This window comes from Coloeus monedula, assembly GCF_965178545.1.
Source record: "Coloeus monedula genome assembly, chromosome: 1".
Classification (NCBI taxonomy): domain Eukaryota; kingdom Metazoa; phylum Chordata; class Aves; order Passeriformes; family Corvidae; genus Coloeus; species Coloeus monedula.
Genome location: NC_138781.1, coordinates 158856056 through 158876723, shown reverse-complemented (window position 1 = coordinate 158876723; position 20668 = coordinate 158856056). Strand labels below are relative to the sequence as shown.

The 20668-nt window shown below is 49.3% G+C and overlaps 1 protein-coding gene across 2 annotated transcripts in view; it reads left to right on the top strand.

Annotated features, from left to right (window-relative positions):
* The window catches only part of ZC3H3 (zinc finger CCCH-type containing 3), a 131085-nt gene that overhangs the window by 93426 nt on the left and 16991 nt on the right, over positions 1-20668 (top strand). For both annotated transcript variants that reach the window (XM_082280632.1, XM_082280633.1), the window contains exons 6-9: positions 4768-4849; positions 6430-6585; positions 8304-8373; positions 13135-13266. In XM_082280632.1, coding sequence (XP_082136758.1) covers positions 4768-4849; positions 6430-6585; positions 8304-8373; positions 13135-13266 — 440 coding nt within the window. The remainder of the gene's footprint in view (positions 1-4767; positions 4850-6429; positions 6586-8303; positions 8374-13134; positions 13267-20668) is intronic.

The window sequence follows — 20668 nt, the reverse complement described above, 5'->3', positions numbered from 1 at the left end:
CCAACCCAGAGGTGCTTCATTAATTGAAGTTGCTTCATTAATAAAACATTCGTGACCGCCTCACTCAGGGACACTGATGGGATGTGGGGACAATTGGGCAGGAAAACGGGAAAATCTCTGCTTGTTTAGCGGCAGCTCATCCCTTCTTTTTCCGTTGTCTTCTCCGGAATGAGGACTTGTGCTGTCCAGTGAGGGAAATAAATGACCCCCAGCAGCTGCGAGTGCTGATCCTCGGAATCTGCGGAACCCACTTAAATGAATAATAATTAAAGAAATAAATTTCCCCGAGTGCAGCCTCAAAACTTTCCGTTCAGCAATAAAGCCAAGGAGAGACTCGGAAAATGAATCGCTCGGCTCTTTCCAAAGGAAGCCGAGGTGGGTGAGGAGGGATGATAATGGGAACTATTAAAGGAGCCAGCGTGGTTTAAGGAAGCCTTTTCCAGGTCATGTGGGAACAGGCTGAGGAGAGGTGTGTGGTGATACTGACACCTGAGGGATAAAAGGATTGAGCAATCCCAAACCCATGGAATTGAGAGTGAAGGGGCCAAGGGATTGAGGAATCCCAAAGTCAAGGGATTGAAATTGAAGGGGCCAAGGAATTGAGCTCAAAAAGGGTCAGGGATTGAGGAATCCCAAAGTCAAGGGATTGAAATTGAAGGGGGCAAGGAATTGAGCTCAAAAGGGGTAAGGAATTGAGGAATCCCAAACCCAAGGAATTGAACTCAGTGAGCCAAAGGAGTGAGCTCAGAAGGGTAAGGGACTGAACAATTCCAAAACCACAGGACTGATGAGCAGAAAATAACGGGAAGATGGGATGACCCTGTTTGGGTCATCCCCAAGTTGGAGCGCTGGCCAGCGGAGCTGATCGCCTGCCTGCCATTGCTTGGGCAAACCCCTGATCGTTTCCCTCTGTGTGTAAGATTTCCATAAATTATCCTTGATTTGGGATGGTGGAAGTAGGTGAGAAGCAATGGGCTCAACACTCATCATTCTAATGATGTTCTCACCCTCTTGCCCATCCCTTGGTCCCAGCTCATCCCAACTCTGGATTTCTCCCTTTTTTTTTTTTTTTTTTTTTGCTAAATCAGTTTTCCACAGCTTTTCCACCATTTAAAAGAAGTAAATTATTGGATAAGATGCTCAAACAGACCTTTCCATGAGATGAGGTCCTGACCCTTGAGCTGTGCCCTAAGAGCAATAAAGTCCTTCCTAAATAATTAAGCAGGTGATAATTAACTGTGATATTTGCAGCCAGTTTTTAATGCAAAGGAATATTTGGAATGTTCTTTTCCAGGTGTGTTTGTTGCATCCCAAGCCCTTGGGTGATGGGGAGCTGAGCAGGGGTGTTGGACTGGATGGGAGCATCCTGATATCCATGTGGGAATGCTGGAAAGCACTGAGTGTTGCTCCTGAGTGCAGTTCCTGGGCTGCCAAGGGAAATCTCTGCCAACCTTTCCCCGGAGGAGAAGGACCTTGAGCCTTGAGCTGTGTTTTGGGGTTATGGAAAAAAAAAACCAGGATGCAGGAGATGGACCTGGACCCTCTTGAGCTGAGTTTTGGGATTAAGGATATGAAGAGGTCGTAATTAAGTTATGAGTGTTGGTGGAGGGGTGCAGCATCCGACCCGCTCATTTTAGTCATGTTTTTGTTTGACAAGGAGAAATCGTGCCTTTTTCTCCTTTCCCATCAAAAGCTGGAATTTCAAACGCTGAGCCGAACGCTGCGGAAAACACCGCGGGACCGCTTGGCTGTGGATTCCTTCCGAGGAGCAGGGAAAAAGAGAAGGAGTTAGGCTGTAGCCCCCGCTATTAATCATAGCTGTAATCATGCATTTAATGAACATGACAGCTCCTGCTCCCTCCGGAGAGACGCGCGGAGTCTCCCGGCTGGATTGGGAGCAACAATCACTTCTCACCGTGAGCCACCGGAGCCGCCGGAGCTGCCAGCGTCGGGCTGGGATGATGCATTAAGAGAAACAACCCCGTTTGCACGGGCTGTGGGTTTCCTTACGGATGATGCTCTTCCAAGCGACTGATTCATCAGGAAAGGGGGAGAGAAATCCACCTGTCCCTTCCACAGGGTGGAAAATATCCCGGCTGATGCCGCTGTGCTGGGTGTAATCACTTCAGAAGCCCTTAATGTGCAGTTCTTGATGCTCTCTCTCTTTTTGTATTTTCCTGCTTTTTTTTCCCCTCTCTGTTCCGTTCCTGCTGCCTTGGAGTGTGCACAGGGGAGGAACTTGCTGTGGCACTGCTTTAAATTTCCACAGTGAGGGCACTTTGGCAATGCCAAGGATGTGGGAGTCGCTCTCCTGATCTGACAGCACCGCTGTGTCCCGATGTTCTCCCCAGCTGGGAAGCGATTGAGGAGAAAAATGGGACAGGTCTGGGACTGGGATGTGCCCAGTGTTTTTTCTGGACAGAACGAGATTCCCAAAGTTGAGCCCTGGGGGCATCGTTTCAGCTTTTTGTTTAATTTAGGCCAGACTGCAGCAAATTTTGGCTCCTGATGTTTGAATTTAACCCTTCTCCTGTTTTCCATTGTCTTTTGATGTCCGGATTTCACCCCAATTTCAATAATACACCTTCTGATGCCAGGAATATGATTTATTAATGTATTTATTAATGTATTAATTAATGCAAATCACTTGTAGTGACCAATTGGGAATTCTGAGTTGACAACCAGCCTAAAAATCCAAATTTAGGCTCCTTGGGCTTCCTGAAAAGTCGGGAACATCCAAACCCCTCTCTTGCACCCCCTTCTTGTTACTTTGATCTCACAAAGCTTTTACTTGTATTTAAAGGTCTTTCCCACAATATAAAAGCTTCCAAAAATACCTTTGTGCCGGAGCCTGAGCTTTCTCCATAAATCCCAGTGGGTGGTGAAATGTGTAATTACAGAGCTTCCTTGGGTTGGCTTCTCCTGGGAAATATTTGGGTGGTTTTCTGATAGTTTGGAGAGGATTTGCATGTGGGGTGAATAATTAGGGAGTAGGAAAGCGTGGATGGAGGGTTTCTTTTCCAGCTTCCAGGTGCTTTACCAGGTCTGGATGGATTTTGTCATGGGTAGGACCAGCCCTTGGATAGTTAAACTGCCTTTGGGATGTGAGTTAATTCCTGGGATGGGAGATGCACATCATGTTAAGAGCATGACTTCTTGCTGGAAGATAAAAACTGGGAAAAAACTCCCCAAAAAATCATTCCATGGATGTATTTTCCTACATAAAAATTCCAACCCACTGGCATGAGGCTGTTGGCCCCTTTTTTTAGTGTCTCTTTATCTCTTTAGTGATTCCTCCTTTCTGGCCATGATGACCTTTAAGGTCACTTCCAGCCCAAACCATTCCACGATTCTGTGATTCCTGGATGTGGATTCCAGGCTGCTTTAAATGGGAACGTGTTCATCCCTGTGTATCCACTTTTATTCCCAAATACTAAATATTATGGGGGATCGGCTGCTGCCCTTGGGAGCTGATTCCTGGTATAGCCCATCCTGCATCCAGAATTCCAGAGAGCTAAGGATGCTTCAGCCCTATCCTAATGGATTTTAATTTGGGGCTTTCTCCCTGCATCGCTTGGGAAGTCAACCTTGCTCTTAACTGGAGATGCTTCAGCGGCATCTTCGGAGAGTCCCAAAGTTGACAGATGTTTATTGTAGCACTAAAAGACATGCTCCTACAGCCTGGGACAAGAAGGAATTAAAAAAAACAGGGGAAAAAACCCCTCTCAGTGGTGGCTCAAATGCCCCGCTGATGGAATTTGATGTGCGGAGGGAACAGATGGGGCTCTGCCGACGCCGGCAGCCGAGTGACAGCTCGCGGTGCCGCGCTATCAAATTCCACTTGCTCACTTCCCAACACGCCCGGGATGGCAGGTGAGTGACTGAGCCGCTCTCATCCCACCTGGAAAACTGAAATCCAGCCTTTCTTTCCCATTCGTTCTTCCCTGCACCAGTCAAGGATGATTTAATTCCGTGCGTGCATGGATGGGAGCGGGCGCTGGGCTTCCCCGTCTGTCTGCGGGGAGCGGCCAAGCCAAGCGTGGAAATTTGCTGGATTGATAGTGGAAGCGTGGGATTTGCCTGGAGAAGTGTTTTGGCACGTTTGGGTGCTGAGGGGAAGAAATTCCTGCTGTGTTTGGGGCTGGCAAGGAGCACTTCTTCCGGCGGCTGCTCCAGAGCTGGGAAGTCCCTAAAGGGCATTTTCATCCCTTGGTTCCCTGGGAGCTCCACGCTTTGGGTTAAGTAAGATCATGGAATCATGGAACGGTTTGGGTTGGGAGGGATCTTAAAGATCATCCAGTTCCAACCCTCTGCCAGGGGCAGGGACACCTTCCACTATCCCAGGTTGCTCCAAGCCCTGTCCAACCTGGCCTGGGACACTTCCAGGGATGGGGCATCCATGGTTTCTCTGGGCAACTTGCACCACGGCCTCCTCATCCTCCAAAGGAAGAATTTCTTCCTGATATCCCATCTATCCCTGCCCTCTGGCAGTGGGAAGCCATTCCCCCTGTTCTGCCACTTCAAGTTCAGTCCAAAGTTCCTCTCCAGCTCTTTTGGAGCCCCTTTAGGCACTGGAAGAGGCTCTGTGTTCTCCCTGAAGCCTTTTCTTCTCCAGGGTGAGCAACCCTAGATCTCCCAGCTTTTCCTCATGGCAGAGGGTCTCCATCCCTCTGATCATTTTTGTGGACCTAAGGTACTGAGGGCTGTGTGAGTTCCTGCAAAATTCCTTGATTCCAAGCAATGATCCATGTTTTTCTTTCTTTCCAGCATTGAGATTGCACTCCACACCCAGTCCTGGGATCTCTCCACCTGGCCTGAGCAGATCCTCAACGTGCCGATACATTGCCAGGTCTGTACTCATGGGAAGCAGGAATGACATGCTCTATCCTCGGAATTATGCTCAGGAGGGAGTCAGGAGCTTGAGGAGCAGCTGTTGAACTGGAGGGTGATATGGCAGAGCTCTGGCTGCTGCTTTTCTTCGGCTTCTACTTCAAGGTGGTTGTAAGCTCAGCCAGAGCCTCCCCAGGGAAGAATTCCTTCCCAATATCCGAGCTATCCCTGCCCTCTGGCAGTGGGAAACCATTCCCTCTTGTCCTGTCCCTTCATCCCTTCTCCCTAGTCCCTCTCCAGCTCTCCTGGAGTCCCTTTGGGCACTGGAAGGGGCTCTGAGGTCTCCCTGGAGCCTTCTCTTGTCCAGGCTGGACATTCCCAGCTCTCCCAGCCTGGCTCCAGAGCAGAGGGGTTCCATCCTTCAGAGCATCCCTGTGGCCTCCTCTGGACTCGCTCCAGCAGCTCCACGTCCTTCTGCTGTTGGAGACCCCAGAGCTGGAGGCAGCTCTGCAGGTGGGGTCTCACCTGAGCGGGGCAGAGGGGCAGAAATTCCCCCTTTCCTGCTGCCCACATATGGGATCAGCACAGGACATTTTGGGCTCCCATGGCTGGATCATGTGGAGCTTCTCATCCACCAACACCCCCAAGTCCTTTTCCTCAGGGCTGCTCTCCATCCATTCTCCACCCAGCCTGGATTTGTACTTGGGATTACCCTACGCACATCCAGGACCCTACACTTGGCCTTGCACCTCCTTTTAACCCAGGAGCTGCAGACAACCAACAATTACAGAGGTAAAAATGTGCATTTCTTCTGAAAATGAGTCCCTTGAACCTGTATTTTTCATGGATTATGCACTGCGTCCTCAGCAAACCGGAGCTGACTGTGCCCTACCACTGAATTATCTGCTCGGCGAGATCTCATGTGCCCCTCATGGTTTGTGTTCACCCAGATCTCAACACTTCTCCTCTTCCACCTGGTCCCACACATCCCTAGAGCTGCTGGGTAATTCCCTCTGCAGCTGGAAGCTCATGGAAAACGTGTTATAAGCAACTTCTGAGCTCCTTAAGTAGCTTCTAATGGGACCAGGCAATTAAAAAGGAGTTTTTCTACTCTTTGGTGGTACTTTTTGTTCCTGTGGCCATCACGTAGGTCCTTGTTCTTTAAAGTTCATGAGCAGGTGCCCACTTGAAGGCCATGAATAGCATCAGGCCCAGCTGGTGGGACACGTGCTGAAGAGCCCTCCAAGTCATTCAGCCTTGGCATCCTGTGCTGCACAAGGAGGGGATGTTTCCTTCCTCACCATATTCCCTGAAAGTGTGGGAAACTCTCTTCACGCTCATAAAATCTGAGGAGAGAATCAGTAATGGGGATGGGAAGGGATCTCACTGGTGACTGTAGTGTTATCTTGCAGATTTTTAATGATTTGGGGTAAAATTGGCCAAAAATTGAAAATACTTAAGGGCTTGAACTTCCTGAATATTTCACTCTCCAAAGTGGGGCTCCTCCGTCGTTTCAGGTGTTGTTGAGGTGTCTTCTCCACGTCATCGTGATGTTGGAGCTGGAGGTTTTCCCTGACCTTGTCCCTCTTTCTCCTTCAGCCGTGCTGTGCAGAGGAGCTTGGCCATCATCCGTCAAGCCAAGCAGAAGAAAAAAAAGAAGGAATATTGTATGTACTACAACCGCTTCGGGAAGTGCAATCGAGGCGAGAACTGCCCCTACATCCACGATCCAGAGAAAGTGGCCGTCTGCACCAGGTAGGGATGGAGGTTGGGTGGCTTTGGTGCTTCCTCGTGGGATATTCCAAAGGCAAACAAACTGATGACAGAGATGTAGGATAACAAGGATGGGAGTTCTGAGTCAGGTGTAGGTTCTGCACTGCTGGGTTGGAAGGACAAGGACAAGAAGAGGCCAGAGAAGCAGGGAATTGTTTTGGTTGGAAAGGACATCAAAAGATCATTGAATTCCAACCCTCTGCCATGGGCAGGGACACCTTCCACTATCCCAGGTTGCTCCAAGCCCCACCCAACCTGGCCTGGAACACTTTCAGGGATCCAGGGGCAGCCACAGCTTCTCTGGGAATTCCATTCCAGGGCCTCACCACCCTCCCAGGGAAAAGTATCTTCCCAATATCCCATCTAACCCTGCCCTCTGGCAGTGGGAAGCCATTCCTCCTTGTCCAGTCACTCCATCCCTTGTCCCAAGTCCCTCTCCAGCTCTCTTGGAGCCCCTTTAGGCACTGGAAGGGGCTCTAAGGTCCCTTTGGAACCTTCTTTTCTGGGCTGGGTGACTTGAGCCCCTGCCCTGACCATACTCTGGGTTATTCCTTCAGGAGCATTCCTCAGATCTGCTCAGATCCCTACAACAGGTTTGAATCCCTCAGCCTGTGACGTTGTGCAGCTCCGAGACTTGGTGATTTATTCCAGGAGAACTGATCCATGTTGGCATCTCATTAGACATGCCCAAGAGTTGATTAAACTCTATTATGAGTCATTTAAAAAGTGCAGAAAAGCCAACTCCACTGATGAACTCCTGGAGTAATTTCTCCATGAAATTGCTGCTGTGCTGGAATCACTTGGAAGTTGCTCAAAGCTCGATGGGGACGGATAGAGGAGGGGAAGGTGATTTATTGTTTTTTTAACTGATTTTACTCCTTCTCACTCATTCTCCCATAAAAAATCCCATAACTCCTTGCCTACTTCAGGAACTGTGCTCCTTGAAGTCTTTTGGGTCTCCATCCTGTCTCATTTCCGTGGATCATTGGAGGACAACAGTGATTTCTCCCAGTTTTTTGTCTCCTTATCCCAGTTCCTTGATCTCCAATCCCATTCTTCAGCATTCTCTTATCATTTTTTAGTTTTGTTTATCTGCTCTCACTCTGGTCACTCCTAGGAAAGCTCTGACTCCAAACATCATCATGTGCTTTGAGATCCTGGTTCCTGTTCTGGGCCTGTTTTTGCTCCTCCTGGTCATTGGTCACTCACACCTGGAGCTTCATCCAGCATCTCATAGAATGGGATCATAAAATCCTGGAATGGTTTGGATTGGAAGGGACCTTCAAGATCATCCAATCCACCCCCCTTGCCATGGGCAGGGACACCTTCCACTATCCCAGGTTGCTCCAAACCCTGTCCAACCTGGCCTTGGACAGTTCCAGGGATGGGGCATCCACAACCTTTCTGGGCAACTTGAAGTAATCAGGGCTTTAGGAAGGACCTTTCTCCTTCTGGGAGCATCATGTCTGAATTTTGGGATCCAAGCCTTGCTGTACCTACTAATGAACAGCCAAATATGATGAAAGAATAGAATTCATCAGGAATCATCAGTTGCTCTTCCAGCGAGAGGGATCTGTACTTTTTTATGGTGTGAAGTGGGTTTTATGGACAAGCTCGGCAACAATTTTGTGGTTTTGTACAAAACCATGCGTTTTGTGACCCAACTCTTGTTCAACCCTCTCCATCTGCTTTACCTCCAGGTTTCTCCGTGGCACGTGCAAGAAGACGGATGGGACCTGTCCGTTTTCCCACAAGGTGTCCAAGGACAAGGTCTGTATGACTTCCCAACGGGAATGTGGTTCTCTGTGCAAGGGGGTGGTTGGAGGAAGGTTCTTCCTCACTGAGTGCTTCCAGCTGAGTTTAGAGTTTCCTTGCTGATCTGTTCAGGCTCCTGAATCATGACAGAACCATGGAATGGTTTGGGATGGATGGGACCTTCAGGATCATCTCATTCCAACCCTTCTGCCATGGGCAGGGCCACCTTCTGCTGTCCCAGGTTGCTCCAAGCCCCATCCAACCTGGCCTTGAATATTTCCAGGGATGGGTCATCTGCAGCTTCTCTGTGCCAGGGCCTCACCACCCTATGGTTGAGGCCTAGAAAGGACCTGTGAGGTCTTAGAGGTCTAAAAAAGACCTCCAAGATCATCAAATCCATTCAGTTGCATCTAATCCTTCCCTACTTCCATAAGATCACATTTCCCTGGAAATCCCTCTGTGCTGGGGTCAGAGGATGTTTTAACAAACAGAACTTGGAGGTCTAAATTAATAAAACAATTTCTAAAAATCCAAGCAGCAAAATCAGGTTCAAACTGTGGCAGAGCTCTGAAGTTCATTGTTTTCCACCTTGCTGATGTATTTGGAGCTCCGTGGTTTTATTACACAAGGTGGAAAAAAAAATAGTCCGGGATTTTTATCTTGGGTTTATCAGTGATGATTTAGCACCTCAGCCTGTGCTCAGTGGCTGGATCTCCACTTGGATGTAGCTTTGGAGACTCCAGCATGGAAGCTGAGGTGCCTGAGGCACGTTCCTTGTCTGTGGGGAGCTCATAAGTTACCCAGGAAGTCGCTCCGAATGAGACACAGAGCACCAGATGTTTTTTACATGGATTTCTCTTCAGAGTCATTTAATCATGAGTACATAAAACAGGGACAGGGACAGCTGCATTCCCTGGCTTGTGGCGTGCCAGAGCAGGAATGGGGATGAGGATTGATAGATGGAAGAAAGGACAGTTTGGGGATTTTTTTCTTCCTGTAGCAGAGTCAGACTTCAGAAATAAAGACGCCAAGAATGAAGGAAGCTTTGCAGTGGGATTGGCTGTTGGTTTATCTGAAATGATTGTAATTAGTGAGGCCAACAACTTCTTGTCATCCAAGTAAACGATGCGCAACCCTCTGCCCGTGCCTCTGTGCCGAAGAATTGAAATCCATCCACAGAACCATAAACTCCAAATTAAATGGAATTTCAGAAGGTGGCAAAGCCATTTTTGGTCCCAGGGCAAAAACCTGGATGAAACTTGGGAACTGGACATGCCCAAGGAGCTGTTGCAGTTGGTGGTTTATCCACCGAAGGATGTGATGGTTGGGTGTGGATGAATTTGTGGTCTCTGTACCCAGGAATATTCCTCGGCATGTTTAAATTCCTGGTGGAGATGTGGCCTCAGTTTCCCCTCCAGGAATGCTGGTGTGTCTTGGTCCCTCAAGGAGGACCTCAAAATTTGGCTTCTGGGCTCCGTTTTGGATGGATAAATTGAGGATGATGGAAAACTCAACCTTTAACTGCACCTCACCACTTAGAGAAGAATAACGGCGATATTGTGGTAATAAAACTGAATTAAAAAGGAGTGACCACGTCAAGGAGCTGTTGGCCAATTGCCTTTTGGAGACAGAATCCCTGGGATGGAATCCCGTGGGATGCAGTGACCTCAGCCCATCTCACCTTTATCCTGAGCTAACGAAGCATCGCCTCAACTCAAGATGAATCATTAATTAACAAACCAAAATCAAAGCAGGCAGTGCCAGCTCTGAAAAGCTTTCGGAGCACGTTTTCCCTGCCATGCTCCGTTGGGAAGGGGGATTATTTTTCACAGGATTAACCACCCTGAGGGTGGTTCAAAGGTCTCCCTGTTTGCCACCTTGTCATCAACTAGGGATGGAAGAGAAACAACCTCCTCCATGGAGTTCAAACTTGTTCCAGGGTGATTTATTGCCACAGGAATGCTGCTTCCCAAAGCGAGAGGCAACTTTGCTTTCCAAGTCCCGGAGCTCCCCATTAACCCAGGTGATTCTTGGCAAAGGTGGCTTTTCCCTCATTTATCAGGGCTGGGAAAAGCAGGTGAAGGCTCTCAACAGAGGAAGGAAGCAGTTTTCCTCCTGCTTGTGGAGTTTTTGGAGCAAATCCCACCTTTTCCTCAGGTAAGGGATTGTGCGGGGTTGGTTTTTGGCTGTTTGAGTTGAGGTTTTAATGCAATTCCTGTTTTTTTTCCATGTGGGATGATGTGGTGGTTCGGGAATTCCTGATTTTGTTGGTCCCCTCAATTTCACTTTGTGGTTATTGGAGAGGGACACCCCAAAACCTCCTCATCAGAGGAGCTTCAGGTTGTTGTGTATTTCACCTCAGTGGGATTTTACTGGGATGGGGTATCCAATCCAGGAGGTGAAGGATCAAGGGCTCACAGGGTTTGGCTCTTGATTTCAGGACAAAACCGTTTCTCAACCTTGGTGCACTACCATGCCTCAGTTTCCCCTCTGAAAAATGGAAATGGTCACTATTTTCTATGGGGAAAATCCCTGTTTTCTATGGGAAACCGTGTGGATTCAGCTGTTGCAGCAGCAGGGAGCTTTTCCCCATCCTGCTCCAAGCAGGGAATGGTCTCCAGGATGGAGGACAGCTCCAGATGGTCACGGAGCTTTGCAGATCCAAACTCCAGTGGTTTCCATCACCCTCTGGTGATGGAAAAAAGAGCCTGGGGAAGAGGGAAAGCTTTTCTTGTTCTGCCACGGGCAGGGACACCTTCCACTATCCCAGGTTGCTCCAAGCCCCTTCCAGCCTGGCCTTGGACACTTCCAGGGATGGGGCAGCCCCAGCTTCTCTGGGCAACCTGTGCCAGGGCTTCACCACTTGATGGATTTTGCTCCACAGGAGACTCAGGCAGAGCCTTTGGTGAGAAGCATCCACTGAAGTGACACACAGGGAATTTTTCCACAATGGATCAGAGCCACTGACACATCCCAGCGATGGGGAGAAACCAGGAAATCTGAAGGAAGCGAAGGTTGCCAGTGGCTGGGACTCGAGCAGCTGCCCGCTGCTGTTCCAACAGCTTTTCCCCTTGAGGAACTCGGAAAGAATCAGCATTTTTCTCCCTAATAGAGCTTCAAAACTCAGTTGTGAGCAATTTGGAGGCTCACGTGGAGTTTCGGGTTCATTTAGCTGCTGCCTCCAGAGCTTGTAGAGAGTCAAAGCTGTCGAAGGCGGCCGCAGCGCCCCAGTGCCTTGAATTAATGTTATTGTTATTTGTGTGGACGTGCTGGGGTGCAAACAAGGTTAATTGAAATGAGAGCGCTGCTTCCTCTTGATAATGGCTCGGTCTTGACAGCGAGGAGGAGTTTATTTTTGTCGGAGAGCTGCCTTTATTATCCCTTTTTATTAGAGCTAATTTGGGCTCTATATCAAAAACTACATTAAGGGAATCGTTTACGGTCACACCACCAGCACCGCCAAAGATCGCCCCAGAGCCCTGTCCTTTATGTTAATGTCTGCAGTTAAAAGACAATTAAAAATAAACTCTCCTCTTTTAAAGCACCCTTTGTTTTCTTTCCTCTCGGCCTCCAGCGAGGCAATTTAGTTCAACCCTTAATGTGCCCTTCAGGGATAAGGGATTTTTCCAGATAGCCCCGGCCGTGGTTATTGCAAGATCGTAAATATTAGTTGGGGATGCTTGAACTGGTGGGACCAGGATGCTACTGGTGAATGGAGGGATCAATACCACGCCGAGCTGTGAGGAAATTCGGGATGTAGGAGCAGGAGGAGCCGGACCTTCAGGAAGCTCACGTTCCCGGCGGCAGCTGCCTGGTTGGGGCGGGAAGCGGGAAGCTGCCGGAGGTAGCCGGTGAGTTAAGGATGCTGAAATATGGCAGCAGGCTGGTAATTTGTTTTTAATGATAACAGCTGGCAGAAGGTGAAGTTTGTGCTTTGAGGACGATGAGGAGAATCCTTGCTCCGTCGGTTTTCCCCGTCGGCTGTCGTGCTGCGGAAGCTCGGGAATGTGGGAGCGCAGGATCAGGGATCTTCTCCGTGTATCCCGCTGCTCTCCTTCTCCAATGCTCATGGCAGGAGCCTGGGCTCTCCTCCTCCTTCCCCTCCCACCCGGAGCATCCCTTCCCCAGTGCACAGGGACAGGCATCACAGCCCTGGGAAATTCCAGGATAATGCCTTAGAATGATGCATCCCCCCAAAATCCTTGCGGAGGTGCTTTTATCCCCCCTTTCTAGGAACCACCTTTTGAGCCTTTATCCACCCCCCCTTCCAGCCAGCTCTGTTTCCACGGAAGAGCCAAATGGGAAGCACCCCCAGGATGCCGTTTTGGCCTTTGTGATGGCCAGAATTCCCTGTGGGATATTGCAGCCGGGCTGGGTGTGATCCCTGCGCTGCTGTTCCCATCTCCATCGCTGCATCGTCCCTTGGGAAGGGTGTTCCCGGAGTTTGTGACATTCTCCCAGCCCTTCCCTATGCTGTCCAGAGGGAATTTTCTTCCTCGTGGCAGATTCCAGCTTTTCACCCTCTCTCCAGCATCCTGAAGGATGCTGAGGGAAGCGCCTTTGCTGCCTGCGTATCCAAAGACGAGGAACACGTAATACCAGGGAGCTGCTTTGCAGGAAACCAATGGAAGAGCTAAAAATACCTCTGGGATCGGTGGCTGGCAAAAGATTTCTATTTATTTTACACTTGTCACGCTTTTATTTCAGGTCTGGGGGTTGCAATGATTCCGAGTCACGGGTTTAGGGAATGCTGACAGATTTCTCCTCCTCTTGCAGATGCCGGTGTGTTCCTACTACTTGAAGGGGATCTGCAGCAACAGCAACTGCCCCTACAGCCACGTCTACGTGTCCAGGAAGGCAGAAGTGTGCCAGGATTTCCTCAAAGGATATTGTCCCATGGGAGAAAAGGTAAAGAGGGATTTATCCCAGATCTCGGGGGCCGAAGCTGAAGTCATGAGCAGCTTCCTGCACAATCTATGGTACCACAGGGAAGAGCTGGAAGCTGCTCAGCACCTGGATGCCAGGAACTGCAATCCTGTGCTTTTCCAAAGGGTTTTGGCAAAGTGGTTTTGGTTGAGAAAAAAAGAAATCAAAGGCTTCAGCTCATTAGCGTGCTGGTGTTTCCCTGGGAAGAGCTTCCATGGGGTGTCCGTGTTATCAGTGTCTGAGCTGGAAGCACTTGCCCTGAAAACCCCTCACTTAAATAGATGAAAAATGAAGGAAAATGTTTAGGATTCCCTGTTTCACCTAGAAAGTCCGTAGGTATTAATGCTTGTTTTCCATGCTGGCTCTGTGGCAGGCTAAAACATGAGCCTTAAATCCTGTGGCTTAGTTTTAGGAGCAAGACCAGCCTTGCTCAGCCAGCTGAGCATCCAGCTGTGCCTGGGGGATTCATGGAGCCACCTCCAGGTCCTGGGGGTGGTTTGGATCCGTGGATCCTCCATGGACTTCCTGTGCATCCTGGGGAGAGTTGCAACCTCATGCATGAGCTTTTTGTATCCGATGTAATGTGGAGCTTGTGGGAGCAGCTTTCCTGGAGCAGGGCTTAGAGCCAGATGCCATTTGCTGTTCCAAAGGAATTTGAAGGACACAGGATCTCACTTTTTCGTGTCATGGCCAAGGGAGAGGGTTGGCCATGTCTTGGGAATCCTTGTTCCCTTGGGAATCCATGTGACTGTCCTGACTCGTCTTTGCTGTTTTCCAAATGGGTTATGGGGTATGGTGTGGGATTTCTGGTCATCTTTGGACAATTGTGACCAGCAGGAAAGGGGGAATTCTGCCTCTCTGCCCCACTCAGGTGAGACCCCACCTGCAGAGCTGCCTCCAGCTCTGACGTCCAACAGCAGAAGGATGTGGAGCTGCTGGAGCAGGTCCAGAGGAGTCCATGGAGATGCTGTGAGGGCTGGAGCCTCTCAGGCTGGGAGAGCTGGGAATGTCCAGCCTAGAAAAGGGAAGGCTCTGAGTAGACTTTAGAACTGCTTCCAGTGCCTGAAGGGGCTCCAGGAGAGCTGGAGAGGGACTTGGGACAAGGACCTGGAGTGCCAGGACAAGGGGGAATGGCTTCCCACTGCCAGAAGGCAGGGTTAGATGGGATATTGGGAAGGAATTCTTCCCTGGGAGGGTGGGGAGGCCCTGGCACAGGTTGTCCAGAGGAGTTGTGGATGCCCCAGAGGGCTCTTCTCCTCCTCTCCATCCTGGTAGTGCTCGCTGGCAGAGGTACAACCCATCAAGAGAAGCCGTAGGTGCTCAGATCCCACCAGTGTGGCCACCAACCTGTCCCAGAATCCAAACACAACATTGGATGGAATCCTAGAATCATTTAGGCTGGAAAAGACCTCTAAGGTCATTGAGCCCAGCTTTTAACCCAGCACTGTCAAGTTCCTCTAAACCCTGTCGGGTGTTTTCCCCATCCTTTCCCAAGGAGAAACCACTAAAGAGCAGAAACCAGGGAAAAAAGCCAAAAGAAAAGAGTTTTAAGGAAAGCAGGACACAGCAACAGTGATGAGAAGCTCCAGTAAATTAGTCTAGGCCTAATTACTTTTTGTGGCAGCGCGTGGAGGGGGACTTGATGCAGGATAAACATTCCCTCAGAAGGAAAACACAGGCATCCTGCCACCTCCCTCCAGCACAGCGCCAACCACGCAGGCAGGGTCCCGACAATTATTTTTAAAATATTCCAATTTAAATGAAAATATAAAAGAGATATTTAGAATATTTATTCTATTAGGAAAAGTGCTTACGGCGTCACTTTCGGAATGTCGGGAAAGCATTCTCCTCCAGATGATGGATAGCAGCCTGTAATTATATATGGGGAGAAATTGCTGAGCGGGCCATATTTAACTGGGGAGGAGAAATTCCAGCTTGGGCCATTAAGGGTTAATTTTATTCTCTAAATAATATAAAAAGTGCTGAGTCCGTGCCTTTGCTCCAAGTAGAAAGTCCTCAAATGGACCCCGGAGAGTTTATAATATTCCACTGAATCAAGGAAAAATGTTAACCTTGCTTCATAAAACGATGGCTTGTTAAAGATGCGCAGTCCCTTTTCTTGTGAATTATTTAGGATGGGAGTAAATCTTCCCTCGTTCTGCCTTTCCCTGTCCGAGGAATGTTGGTTTGAAGCGCGAAGAGCATGGAATGCGAAGGTGTACAACTCCGGTGGAGCATCCTGGGTGGATAAACTCCAGCAGGGATGGTCCATAATTAGGAATTTAGGTTGTTTTATGCTGATATTTGGCACACTGGGCTCTTCTCCCAGTCGCGTTTTCCTCTTTGTGCTCTCACAGAGAAACACAGTCCGTGATTTTCAGCAGACCTCCATCAGAAATGTCCATTATTATCCATAATTTATGACGTGTCGTTGGCAGTGTTGTCTCTCAAGTGCTTCCTAGGATGTGCTGCAGAATTCTCAGGACAAGTCCACCTTTGACCCATTCCATGTGCTGTAATTCCAACTGCTCTTCTACAAATGATTCCAGGACCGACCTGTTCCGGCTTATCAAGGACTTAGAATTAAATGAGAAAGCTTTACGTTTACATTCCCAAGTCCTTTTTTCAGGAATGTGGACTGTAGAGGGTCTAAATCCACCCTTGGGGACAGGGGACAGCTCCTGTACGAGACCATGACCACGTCCTTCATTAAGGGGATGTTACCCCAAATATTAAATAATTGGTCAGTGTTGGACCTGATGATCTTGGAGGTCTTTCCCAACCTAAATGATTCTGGGATTCTGTTTCCAAAAGGGAGCTGGTGGCAGAGCAAGGACCTTGATTTCCAGCATTCCTACAGGTTTCTTGGTCATGGGTTGGGAAGTTTCTCCCCTATGTGTGCTTCCTAAAGGGATCATCCCTGAACACAACGTCATACGTGTCCCTTAAAGCCACGGAGCGATTCCCACCTTGGAGATCTCTGTCCCAATTTTCCTGGAGCTCCCTGCCCTTCCCTGGCACCCTGACCTGGTTGTGCTGGGAGGGGCTGGTCCCTCTGGGCTGGCCACCTGCACTGGAGGAAGCCCCAAGAGAGAAGTGGGAAGAGAGGGAGAAATGGGGCCTCTTGCAGGTTCTCCCCAGGGTTTTCCGGACATGTTTTAATGAGCTGCTCTATGGTCAAAGCTCCTCTCTGGTTCCACATCCCTCCTCCCATATGGGGCCTCGTGCAGGGGCTTGGAGCAGGAACTCTCTAGGAGAGGATGGGATGAGGCTGGTGCGTGTAAGGGATGAGGCAGCGCCGGTAGGTGAAGCTGCCCGTGGTGGGGTGACCTCAGAGCAAGGGACAAACAGGACGAGACATTGGATGGAGACATTTTGGATGCCTCATCCCTGGAAGTGTTCAAGGCCAGGTTGGACGTGGCTTGGAGCAACGTGGGATAGTGGAAGGGGTCGCTGCCCATGGCAGAGGGTTGGAACAGGATGGGTTTAAGGACCTTTCTACCTAAACCAAATTTGGTGGCAAACCATGGGCTAGGATCTCTGTGTGGCCGAGAGCCTGGAACTGGGAATTATGACAAGCGCTTGCATCACATCCATAGGCAGTCCCAAAGCTGCCTTGGGATTTGCTTTACAGGCACAAAAGATGAAGGAGGGTAGATTAAGATGGGATATTGGGAAGAAATTCCTCCCTGTGAGGGTGCTGAGGCCCTGGCACAGGTTGCCCAGAGAAGCTGTGGTTGCCACATCCCTGGAAGTGTCCAAGGCCAGGTTGGGTGGGGCTTGGAGCAACCTGGGATAGTGGAAGGTGTCCCTGCCCATGGCAGGGGGTTTGGAATGTGATCATTGAGGTCCCTTCCAACCCAAACCACTCAATGATTCCATTGCTGCATCTGGAAAATTGTTTTGTATTAAATAATCTTCCCCGCTCCGTGTCCATTAGCGCCGGAGCTGTGTTAAATCCCTCTCTCTGGATTGTTTCCATCGGCTGCCTTGGAGCCTGTGGGTAAATTGTTCCCTCGTGGGAACTGTTAAACAGTAAGACACAGTGAGATTAAACAACGAGGCTTCCCTGGAAAGGCACAGGGAGATGTGCTGGAATAAATCATGGATAAGAGGGAAATCTGTTCCCATCCCTCTGGAATCCCGAATGGCACAACCAGCCTTGTGATGGTGAAGCTTGACCAGGGGACCTGCCATGGCAGGAGGGTTGAGCTGTGCTGGGACCGCTCATCCCAGCTCATCTTATTCCTAAATTCCATCTTTTTGTTGGACAAACAGCTTTCACCAAAGCTCTGATTTCCTCCTTATCCATGTAAAAAATATGGGATGGGGCAGGGCCAGCCCTGCCTGAGGAAATGCTGCTTCCTTGGGAAGAATAATTTTCCTCCCCCAGGTGGAGCTTGGTGATTTTTTTGCAGTGGCAGCTGCTTGATTTTGCTGTAGAAAATTGAAATATGGGGATTTTTTCTCAGCTGAAACCTCGTTCTTGTGTGGTTTTTTGTGTGTTTGGTTGGTTATTTTTTCCTTTTTGGGTAGAAGTTCAACAATTTCCCACCAGAAACTTACTTTGTGTGTCTGATACGTTCAATTTGCCACGTTTCTTTAGAAAAAGCCACATGATCTATGTGACAACAGTAAATATTAAATGTTTGTGGGGTTTTCCCTTAATTATCCACTGATGGAGAGCAGAAGCCTGGGATTCTTGTTTTCCTTAAACTTTTATCATGGAAAGGTGAAGCTCAACACTGTTCATGCTTTCTGTTCTCAGCTGGTTTTTCTGCTTCAACCAGCATTTTTCTTTCCTCACAGCCATCAGATCTTGGTGTTTCTGGGTCTCTTGTCTCCCTCCTTTGGTCCCAGGTTGACTCCCAACCAACTTGGCTTTTCCTTGAGGAACTCTTGAACAAAAGGTTGTCCAGCCCTGACACAGGTTGACCCAGGAAGTTGTGGAATACTCATTCCTGGAGGGGTTGAACATCCCTGTGGATGTGGCACTTGGGGACATGACTTAGTGCTGGCCTTGGCAGTGCTGGGGGAATGGGATTTTCCAACCTAAACGATTCCCTGATTCTATAATAATTTGGAAATAGCTGATGGAGAGCTCTGCCTTTGATAGCTCGTTTATAGTCCACTGCAGCTGTATGAAAATCAACTACAAAAGCAACTTCATTTCATTTATCCTTAATTTTGGCTCTGGTTGACAGATGTTTTCTGGGAGCTTGATTTGGGATTTTTTTTTCCCATAATGTTTCGCAGAAATCTTCAGTCACCAAACTGATGAGTAAGTGAAATTTTTATTTAAAATAAAAAGTCTGTAGGATTGGTAATGGGGCTGTTTTTAAGGTCATCAATAGTGTCCAGGATGGATTTGAGCCGGCTGAAATCTCTCCAGGTTCATCCCATTGCTTTGCTGGGAATGTTGAGTCCTTGTCCATGTCCTCTGGGCAAGGAATGCTGCTGATAAGAAATGATAAATCCCAGTCATGGAAATGGGATCTTCCCATTGGAAGCACTTTGTAGCCTTTAGAAGAGGTTTAAAACAATCAGGATTCTTCCATGGCCAATCCTATCCTTGTATCTCTATGGAAATCTTGTGGGTTTCCAGTTGTATCTCGTAGTTTGTAATGGGATAATGAGGGTTCTTATTGCTCCTTTAATTTAACTGTAGCATCTCCAACAGAATTCCAATCCTTACGTTACAGATGGGGCTTATCAGGACGAACTGGAACTGCTTTATAGCCTGGGATTGTTGATAACAGCACCAAGATAAATCCCAGGCTGTGATTTTGTCTTTCTTACACTTTAATATCTTTGTAGAAGGAAGTGGGGCACAAAACGTGAAAATTGGGAAGTTTGGGAGAAAAGCAGCTACAGAATCACAGCTCTAAAGTGGGAATGTAGTGATGAGGCAGAGAGTTCCTGATTTCAGCCTGAACTTCTGTAGAGATGAACACAAAACCCAGCAGATTTGGTCTTTGCTTCCTGTCTGGAATCTCCCTTTGATCTGATCAGTTCTCTGTCGGAAAATCCCCACATCCTGTGAGCAGTGGGTGATTCCCAGGAACACAGAATGAATCAGGTTGGAAGGGACCACAATGGAATCATCTGGCCCAACCTCCCTGCTCCAGCAGGACCATCCCAGAGCACAGGGCACGGGATTATGTCCAGGTTGTTCTGGATTATCTCCAGCGAGGAAGACTCCATACCCTCTCTGGTCTCTGTTCAGGGCTTGGTCACTGCACAGGGAAGAAGTTCTTCCTCATGTCCAGGTGGAACTCCCTGGGATCAGTTCCTGCCCGTTCCTCTTGTGCCATTGCTGGGCCCCACGGAGCAGAGCCTGGTCGCTGCTCTGAGCCCTCCCTGCAGGCAGGGACAGACAGGGATGAGGTCTCCTGTCAGCTGTGTCTCCTCTTGAGGCTGAACAGCCCCAGCTCCCTCAGCCTTTCCTTGTAAAGGAGATGCTCCAGTCCCTTCATCATTCTGGATGATGCTCCTCTGGACCTGCTCCAGGAGTTCCGTGTCTCCAGCACTGGACAGAGCACTCCGGATGTGCCTCATCTGTGCTGAGGAGAGGGGTAGGATCACCTCCCTCAACTTGCTCTTCCTAATGCACCCCAGGATCCCATTGGACTCCTTCCCTGAGCCACCTGGAACCAGGCATGTGGTGGAGCCCCATCATCCCTGATGGAGATGACATTGCTGGGAATGTCCAGTGGGTGTCTGCCTCGCTCCACACCCCGCAGTGATGATTTGGGGTTGGGAATTACCATCGATGACAAGCCTGTGTGAAAGTGGCTCTGTCGTGGCTTTGGAGTGGGATGGATGGGATTGTGGGGGTCCCTGGTGGAAACGGGGCTCCTCAAAGCACTGGAGTGGGATGGATGGGATTGTGGGGGTCCCTGGTGGATACGGGGCTCCTCAAAGCACTGGAGTGGGATGGATGGGAGTGTGGGGGTCCCTGGTGGATACGGGGCTCCTCAAAGCACTGGAGTGGGATGGATGGGATTGTGGGGGTCCCTGGTGGATATGGGGCTCCTCAAAGCACTGGAGTGGGATGGATGGGATTGTGGGGGTCCCTGGTGGATACGGGGCTCCTCAAAGCACTGGAGTGGGATGGATGGGATTGTGGGGGTTCCTGATGGAAACAGGGTTCCTCAAAGCACTGGAGTGGGATGGATGGGATTGTGAGGGTTCCTGGTGGATACGGGGCTTCTCAAAGCACTGCAGTGCCATGGTTGAATTCCATAGGCATTGCCACAGAGGGATGAATGCCGGGTTCAGAATTCACCTTCTGGATGTCCAAAGAATTACAGCCAGTGACTCGATACCCAGTGGAAACCAGTGACAAGTGGTGTCCCTCAAGGGTCTGTACAGGGACCAGTGC